We start from the raw sequence: 9,661 nt of genomic DNA, 5'->3' as shown, positions 1-9,661 counted from the left end.
GTCATTAATTCTTTCCTAGGCGATATATTATCATTCCACTCATCTTCCAATATATTTATTTAACCTTCTTAGATATATTTGTTTGACATTGCTAACAATAAGCTCATGTATTAATTCCCATCCCCTCCATGTTTTAAAACCTACTTATTTTCTTGAAATATATATTTTTTTCTTCATTATTTTCTACTCTCCTCACTCATTACATTATTTAATTGTATAAAGGAAAATATATCGATAACAGTTCATAGATGACCCATTAGCATGAATTTCAGGCTCAACTATGTCGAAAAACTTTAGTCCAATAATTTATTTATCAAAATGTGACGCATGTGCTAACAAGAAAAAGAACCCAACACTATTTAAGTCATGGAGAGAGATTTTACCTTGTAGACTTATTTGAAACTAATTGAAAAGAAATTCAAGGCAAAAAAAAAAAAAAGTAGTGCATGCAAGTTTAGGTTTCTAATGAGAATCAAACACCTTTGACTATTTATTTCTTACAACACAATGATCGATTCCTTCAAAATGGATTAATCGTTGAATTCCTTCAAAATAGATTAATCATTTAACGTACAACGTTATGTCATTATAGCACATATTAAAATGGTTTTGAGTTGATCGTACAACATCATATCATCATAGCACATATTAAAATAATCATGATACCATGTTAAATTTCTGTTTAGGTGATTGTAGATTGTAGCTTCTAACCTTTGAATGATGTTACAACACATAGAGACTATTCAATTTTCATACAACAAAAACAAACCTAAATTGACAAGAAAAAAGGTTGGGGGGTTTGAGTCACAAATTGGAGATTGGGGGGCCGAGGATGACAGAAACTAGACATTATAAACAACAATAATAATTGAGTCCAGGTGATAATGCACTAGTTATAGTTGTACGGTATCTTTATTCTTGTGCTTTTCTACAACCAAATTCAACATGGGAAGCTTGGTTAGTAAAGACCTCTTTAAAAGAGAGTCATAATGGAATCTGTCTACGTGTTATTATATTAATCACTTTTCCGTGACCCAACTTTTTAAAGTTTCATAGACAGTCATGGAAGCAAACCTAATTAGTTGTTAAAAGTGAAAGTTCCACTTCAACAGCAATATTAATAGTAGGAGATAGGAAAAAGCATAAGACTGAATATGGGAATCTAATAATTTAGAGCTAGTAATCAATCATATCCTCCTTTTTATATCCACCATTAACATTATAATACATTAATTAAAATTTGAGACTAGCTCTTTTACGTGGTACTTGACTAAATCAATTGCCATACTTCATCTACATCTCCTTGCATTGCATGGAAATTTCTCCACACCTTTTGCCTTATTAATGGGATTGATCATTGGCCAGTGACATTACGAGGAAAAACATAATATGTGGCATCTACTAGGAAGAGTCATCAAGTATGGCAGGCATATGGCTTTTCTATATTCTATGCTCCAACACCCTTCTTTCTTGCTCCCGCATGCTCAGGTCTAGTGAGTAGAATGTCACTATGGTCACACCCAGATGAAAAATGCCTACTCAAATCGGCCCCTTACCCTTTTTTTCTAGTGAGTAGAATGTCACTATGGTCACACCCAGATGAAAAATGCCTACTCAAATCGGCCCCTTACCCTTTTTTAAAAAAAAAAAAAAATTATATATATATATATATATTTATATATATTTAGCATAACCCAAGTTGGCAACTTGGGCAAGCAGAATCACATGGGTCCAGCAGTTAGGTACGTGATATGTAGTTATCCAAATACTGAAACCATTGGACTTTTACTATCCAACTAAAACCGCCATGTCCTGAGGTGATGCTTTTCTTAGGATTTACCATTGAAAAGTATAAAATAGAAGACTTAAACACCCCACCCGAGTCCCCACAGAAGAAAAAAACAGAGGAAAAAGATGAAGAAGAAAAGAGGTAGAGGTCATTGGTAAGGCTGGAACTATGTGGTGCCGTTTGTCCATTGTCCATTGATACAATAAGTAAAGTGACAAAAAAAGTTTTGCAACATTTTGTAATTGGTATAATAATAAAAGTGGTGTCAGTATAAAATTGAAAATGATACTGCGTGTAACATTGATAGAGGTCTTTAGGATTGTGAAAAAAGTTGAGATTTTTCTGTCTCTAGGATTGGGAGGTTGGGAGGTTGGCATTATGGTCACACATCAAGAAGGTGTGCAGCCAATACAGAAGACAAAAGTGGAACATGGCCTTGAGAGGGGTGCCTGTGGTGGTGTTTGGACATGATGTTGGGATGTCCCATGGGTTCCATCTACTATGAGATACGTCTAATTTCCCAGTAAGTCCATATATAGGAAAAGTCGTGTAGAGGTCCATAATCCATATATGTGCTTCTCCAAAATCATTCTGTAAGCCAAGCAGAGCTGACATGTGTCAATTATTAACTAAATCATCAAACAAGCAAATGCAAAAGACTGATATAATCTCACATTTTGGCAAAGACAAACCAGATTCTCACCTTCTTTAAGTAATAAAACAAGTAACCTCGTCACAGGCAATAGGCCATTCTTTCAAATTACATTAATTCATTTTGTCATTGGATTCAATGAAAGTATCAGAGTGTCATCGATGGATCTCCCTTCTTTTGAGAGATGAACATAAAATTTTGGAAACCTTGTTTACTTCAAAGTTAGTGAGTAATGCACATTAATTCCAAAAAAACCAAGTGAAACGATCTCACCTGGGAACAGACCTACAATCTTTGGAAGTTACATCTCTGATTGTAAAACTTGGAGGTTGCGGTGTCAGCATTGGGAGAAACTGAATATTTGGCAGGCTTTAAACATCTACAGCATCAACTGGAAGAGAAGTTGCCCTGTGAAGAGAGTGTGGAAGCAAAACTCCTGAATAGAAATTCTTGGTTGTAAACATCTTCTCAGGACTAAAAGACTCATTGATTCCCTCAGAATTTTCACTTTGGTTTGCCACACTGGAGCATTTCTTATCAGCAGCAATGGGAAAATCTGAAGTGAAATGCTTCCCAGAGGACAACGATTCCAGGAGAGTTTCATTGCTCGCTCTCTTTTGTGGGGGATAATCCAATGATGGCGATTTTGGAGACATGCTTGAAGATTTCCATTTTGCTCCTAATTGTTGGTCTCTAAGCTCCCTCAACTGCATTTGATACTTTGCTTTGAGCCATCTTAATTCTTGCCTAATATCATTCTCATAATCATCCAAGAGGGCATAGTCAGCTGAAGTGGTTGTGGAGAGAGAGTTTGTTGCATTGGATATACATTGATCATCCACATTTATAATTCTCTCAACTGATCCAAAGGGTGTTTGGTCCAATGTTTTACTTCCTTCATCCCAGTGGATCTCTCTTGACCTCTGTGAACTCAATTCCGGCCCGTCTAGCTGAGCCCAGATGTCAGCAAAATGGATGCCACCACCAGACTGGCTTGATGTTTTTGGTGCACCTTCAGTGACACATTGTTCAGACTCTTCTACCTGATAAGTAATTTCTTCGAAACGGCTATGGACAGCTGCACCTCCTTGCTTAGAACACTGAAGAACTTGCAGATTCTTGGCACCTGGATTATTTGATGACACATAATCCAATAGAGAACCATTTGAAACACAATCGTGACAGAAACTTGCACTTGTGTTATGTGGACTTCCCTCTATGCCAAGCCCCCTCTTCCACTCAGGCACCAAGGTAGAAATTTCACCATCAATCATATCTGCTATTTTTGTCACATCTTGGTCAGTGATATCAAGCTCTGTCACCATTTCAGCCGCAACGCTTAATGCTGTGTCAATCTCAATGTCAAATGGGAAGTAGATGTTTCGAATACGGCCTGCACAGAGGAAAGTAAGGCTCAATTTGGTCTCAGTGCTTACTTATATCATTTAAGGAAAGAAGAAAAGTGGCATTTTGGAATAATAAAACAAATTATGTCATAACTCTAACCTTCTTTATCTACAATTCTGAGCCTTAAAAAGACGCCATCATCTTCTCTTCTTTTCCCTTTGATTGTGATGTCAACATCTGCCAAATGCTCATCCCCTTGACAAGTGAAGAGATCAAGTTCACTTGTTTCAAAATCATTTTCAGGTATATAACCAAGATAATTGCCATAATCATTGATCAAAGAGCAGTTACTATGATAAATTCCATAGTGGGGTTCTCTTAAGAGAGGGCCTAATTCATCAAAATCTCCTCGGTACCCTATTGGACTTAAATTATATCCATAATCATCAATTTGGAGAAAAGGGTCTTTCAAAAGCTCCCTAGCAGTGAGCCTACGGGACACAGTTGCTAAGCATTTTTCAACAAACAGTCGCACCTCAGGATCTTCTACTTTATAAAGAGCCTCTGGTTTTTTCCCCTACATACAAGATGCAATAAGTAATTAGTTGGTGGAGACAAAACTCAATCTGGAAAGAAAATTTGAAGTTCTGAGTTCCTACAGAGGTAACTTTCTTGTATATCTGAGCAGGGTGGGTGCATTCACTGTATGGATATTCAGAGGTTACCATCTCCAAGATGCACATTCCAAAAGAATATATGTCTACTAATTCATTGTATTCCTCTTCATAAACCTCTGGTGCCATGAACTCTGGCGTTCCTGATAAAGAAAAGAAAACCAATGGATATAATCACAAACTACTAAAACTCTTCCCAGATTGATTCATTGTCTAAGAATAACATGCCAAACTGATGGTGGTTACATATACAGAAATACTTGTATTCTAAGTGAACTATTCTGAAATTGTAAGCAAGTTTCTAGCTTTGAGGGAAACTTAAAACACTTCAGCTTACCAACACAGCGAGCAGCATGAGCTTTACGCAGGATTGCAGCAAGGCCAAGATCACCAATCTTGACTTCCCCTTGGTTCCCATTGATAAAAATGTTGTCACACTTGAGGTCCCTATGGATAACAGGAGGGTCATGGCTGTGGAGATATAGAAGGCCTTTCAAAATCTGTCTACACCAATGCTTCACTGCTCTAATGTTGACTCTCCGGTGCTTCAGCCTATACCTACAAAACAATTCCAGTATTGAAAATCCAATAAATTTCAAAATCCCAGATCAGAAAAATAAGAAAAAAATTGGTGAGAAACAATAAAGTTTTGAACTTTATGATGCTTACTGTCTGAGAGTACCAGAGGTGAACATCTCAGTGACAAAGTTAATGTTCCTGTTAGCAATATCAACCCAGGAAGTGTAGAACTTCATGATGTTGTTGTGTTTCAAGGTCTTGAGCAAATGAATTTCACAGTACAGCCTCTCAAGATCTTCAGGACTTTTCAGGAAGTTATAGAGCTTTACCTGATTCCATGCCACTTCAATCCCTTCATACTCATCAAAGGCTCTATAGCTGCAACAAGCCCATTCATTTGCAAAAACCAGTATATTAACAGATAGAATGCCAAATAAAAAAGTAGATAACTTGCAGAATTTGAAAAGGATATGTTCATCAAAAGCTCTATAACTGCAACAAGTCCAATTAACAGAATAACATATAGAATGCCAAAAAAAGTAGTTAACTTGCAGAATTTCAAAAGGGTATGTTTATCAAAGGCTCTATAACTGCAACAATTCCAATACAACCCAACCACCCATTCATTTGCAAAACCATTATATTAACAGAATAACAAATAGAATACCAAAAGAGTAGGTAGCATGCAGAAATTTGAACAGGGTATGCAAAATATGGAGAGAAGAGAGCCCCATACACTGTCTTTGAAGCTCCTTTGCCAAGAATTTCATTGTACTGCAAAAAATAGCAAAAATCAGACCATGTTAATAAGAGCATAAAACACCAACAGGCAATGGAAAACACAGAGAGAAAGCAAGAACCAAAAGTGAGCAACAAAGGTTATATTAACATACTCTTCCATATCTTCCAGTGGGATCAACTTCAACAAACTCAGTGTAATCTGGTTCAATAGCTGTAACACCATTCATTCCTAAGTTTCTTTTCTAAGCTATTCTCTTTTGTTAACAAGCTTCTTCTTTTACTCTATACAATGTTTTATTTTTCCTGGTGTTTGTACTTTGCGTGTGAGTGAGAGAGAAATTATGAGAGATGAGTCATACAGTATTAAATAAAAATAAAAATAAATTATTTTTATTTTTATGTGTGAAGGAAGATTGAAGAAGAGCAATATGTAAGACCAAGAGTAGTGGACCTTGGAGAGTCCATCAATAGGACAAGGTCCAGAAGTTCTTAATTGCCAACTACTCAGAGGCAACTCGGCAAAGATTTTCACAAGGGTTAGGGACTAGAAAGTGACCTCAAAGACAAAACCTGACAAAACACCCTCATCCTCTCACTCTGTTTTCCTCTTTTACTTCTATCTCATCAGTATTCACGAGCTGTATGTAAAACCAAACGCAGTCACTCTCTCGTGTCTTGCAAAGCATGTAGCATGACATGGACCATCCAATACTTAATAATATATTTTACAATATTATATGTGGTTTGTGACATAAATGGGAATTATGGTTTTCCTTAAGTTAGTTCCCAAGTTCACCTTAAAAACACTTTTTTTTCCTTTTTTTTTTTTTTGAATAACACTGTAAATATTATTAAGAAAAGATAGTTAAATTGGATAAGATTACAATATTAAGATGAGATAGAATATCCTTGAGCATGTCTACTAGATTATAAGTTACAAAATTACCTCCTTTTTTTAGAACACCGTAAATATTATTAAGAAAAGATAGTCAAATCGGATAATATTACAACATTAAAATGAAATAGAATATCCTCTAGCATGTCTACTAGATTATAAGTTACAAAATTATCTTTTTTTATTAGAACACCGTAAATATTATTATGAAAAGATAGTCAAATTGAATAAGATTACAACATTAAGATTAGATAGAATATCTTCTAGCATGTCTACTAGATTATAATTTACAAAATTACCTCATCTTTTTTAGTATGGAAAAAACTAAAGAACACTCTAATTAGCTTATGCATTTTTGGTTTAGTCTCCCACCCCTTTTATCTTTTGATCATCGATAAAAAAATTAGCTTGTTTTGTGGTTTAAAAATGATAAAATATTTCAACAATTCACAATATATATATATATATATAATATAACAAGCTTACAGTAGGCTGTACGAATTTTTACTTATTATTTTAATTATTCTAAGATGAAAAATAACGTTGTGGGAAAAATCTAACAGGGGCTAAAGGCCTTGAGTATGGTTCGGCGTCACAACTCACAAGGTTGTCAGTCTAATAGTTGTAAATTGTAATCTTGGTTTAGACCTAGTTGGGTCCAGGCTTAGCCCCTCGGCTTGTCCGCGGGCCTACGGTAATTTCTCCCTCTAAACAAAACAAGTAGTTAACTCTAGGCTAGGGCTGTGTTCATAAATAGCATAAGCTAAGGTTGAACATTTTATTTTTATTATTAAGTAAAACTTAAATATTCAATACTTTGACAAAGTTTGGGCCTTACTTAGGCATCTTTCAATATTGATAGACACCGATTATTACCTCTAAATTAAGTATTTTTAAAGAGCCAGTATGACACTTCATATTATTTTTAACTGTTTGTTCAAAAATTTCATCCCCATTTTGACTATAAAAATAAAAGGGTAAATTTCATTAACTACTACTAGAGACTTGAAATCCGGCCCTTACTCCTCACACTCCACAAGCGTTTATACTTGTAGAATTACTGTGGCACCAAAAATGTGCAATGGTACTCCAAAACCTTTTAAAACTAACCAACTTGGTCCTTGGCCACTATTTGGTCCTAAACGGCGTCAAGAACGTTAACTATTCTTGACTCTCTCCTTTGTTGCTTCTCTTGCCCCTTTCTCATTCTATCTCATCAGACAAAAAAAAAAAATACGCACAGCCCACAGATCTGCTAGTTGAGACCACAACCACCACCATAGCTACAAAGCCACGCTCACAGCCACCCAAATCAAACCAAAACCATAAATCAGAATTCCCACAGACCCACGCTTACAGCCACCCACACGGCCAAACCAAACCACACTAAACCAATTCCAGCCACCCAGCCATGAGAGTCCAAATTCAAACACAAACAGCATCCAAGCAAAAGAGAGTCCAAGTTTGAATTCATACCCACACAAAAATTGTTCACATAAACAAGAAATACACAGCACCCAAACAACACACACACACACACACACCGTTCATAAGCCCACACCCAGAAACACCAAAAATTTCATCAATACGCAACTCATAGAGAAGACTACCACCACCATTTCAAAAAGAAAAAAAGAAAACCAACCCATAGAGAAATACCAAATCAAACCCAACAAATACCTAAGCCAATCCTCAACCATAAGGGTAGAGAAACCAAGATTCAAAGTAGATCGTGGTGGTAACTTGCAAGCAACTCTCGCTGCAACAACCTTGCGGAGACCATCGCCGACGTCCATTGCGGAGACCTCAAGCTTCACTTAATCGCCTTCAATAACTGATTCTGTGGGTTTTAATTTCTGGTCTGAGATCCATGAGAGAGAAAAGAGAGTTAGAGAGTAACGTCCTTGTTGACACCGTTTAGGACTAAACTGTGCTAAGAGTTTTAAAAAGTTTTGGACTTGTTTGGTATTTACCAAAACCTCAGGGATAATTAATGAAACTTACCCAAAATAAAATAAAACCATTTTTAAGGAGGCCCATAAATAAGGTAGTACGTTTTTTGTAGTTTCTGTATGTGTATGGATTTAACTGAATCCTATGTCTGTGTCTGTGTTTCATGTTTTCTCTTCTTTTTTTTTTTTCCTGCGCATGAACACCGGATCATCACATGGGTTTATCTTGTAGAAAACAAAAAAAATACTGTTTACGCATTGTTCATCACTGTTCACGCACTAAAAAATATTAAAAATGGATCCTACGGTATTATTTACACATTTAAAAATTATTTTGTTACAGTGTATTCAGTTTTCAGTTTCAACAACAATAAATTCAATCCAAACGGACCCCTACATCTTGATAATTAGCATCGACCCTTTTTTTTATTATTTTAAATTTGATAAAAAGATTAATAATTTTATTAAGATGAAGATAAATTCAATACATTTTGAGTTAAAACTAACTTAATGATAACTCAATCCTCCTTTACTCAAGCTACAAAACTACCTCTATCTCTTTTTATTTAAAAAAAACTATTTATGCGTGTAAAAACTAAAAATAAGATTAGACTTATGTTACAAACCCCATACGCTGAACATCATATTATCGTATTTAAAATAATTATAGTATTATACCCAACTGATGGGGGCTAATAACAGTTCAAAATGTTCATAAAAAAAAAACAGTTCAAAATGAATGATCTTATACTGTCATATAATAAATTAATAATAACTAATATATTGTCATTGCCTAAATCACTAATCAAAAAAAGAAAAAAAAAAGGTTCAGTCAACAAAAAAATGATAGCCTAACATAGACCGACGTGTCTAATTATGTTGAATTGTCGATCTTCTTTAAATGTCGACCAAGGGATCGACAGTATGTTGAACGTTCGTTGACTTCAACATAGCGATTGGCTGCATCAGCGTGTACGGAAGTTAGGTTACATGAATGGAAATTACTTCTAGTCGTACTTTTTGTAACAAAGCACGGCGGTCCCATATCAAATGCTGGTTGTTGCTAGGTGGTTGGCTCTAGATGCGGGGAAA

At 35.5% G+C, this 9,661-nt stretch overlaps 1 protein-coding gene across 7 annotated transcripts; it reads right to left on the bottom strand.

The window, feature by feature from the left end:
* Positions 1 to 2,519: 2,519 nt before the first annotated feature.
* On the bottom strand, positions 2,520 to 8,727 carry LOC112038130 (probable serine/threonine-protein kinase WNK9). 7 transcript variants are annotated; one of them, XM_065771876.1, is made up of 8 exons: positions 8,622 to 8,727; positions 8,298 to 8,478; positions 5,649 to 5,755; positions 5,311 to 5,359; positions 4,800 to 5,020; positions 4,448 to 4,605; positions 3,948 to 4,365; positions 2,520 to 3,834 (listed from the first exon to the last, which is right to left on the bottom strand). In XM_065771876.1, exons 2-8 carry the CDS (start codon positions 8,411 to 8,413, stop codon positions 2,813 to 2,815), a joined length of 2,091 nt encoding a protein of 696 aa, XP_065627948.1. In that variant the 5' UTR covers positions 8,414 to 8,478; positions 8,622 to 8,727; the 3' UTR covers positions 2,520 to 2,812. The 7 variants fall into 7 exon arrangements, with proteins under 7 accessions (XP_065627948.1, XP_065627946.1, XP_065627950.1 ...); XM_065771874.1 differs by lacking the exon at positions 8,622 to 8,727 and having other exon boundaries at positions 8,298 to 8,582; XM_065771878.1 differs by lacking the exon at positions 8,622 to 8,727 and having other exon boundaries at positions 5,718 to 5,755; positions 8,298 to 8,582.
* Positions 8,728 to 9,661: the final 934 nt, after the last annotated feature.

Source organism: Quercus suber, unplaced genomic scaffold (assembly GCF_002906115.3).
Source record: "Quercus suber isolate HL8 unplaced genomic scaffold, Cork oak 2.0 scaffold_50, whole genome shotgun sequence".
Taxonomy (NCBI): Eukaryota; Viridiplantae; Streptophyta; class Magnoliopsida; order Fagales; family Fagaceae; genus Quercus; species Quercus suber.
This window is presented reverse-complemented; position numbering and strand designations above follow the sequence as displayed.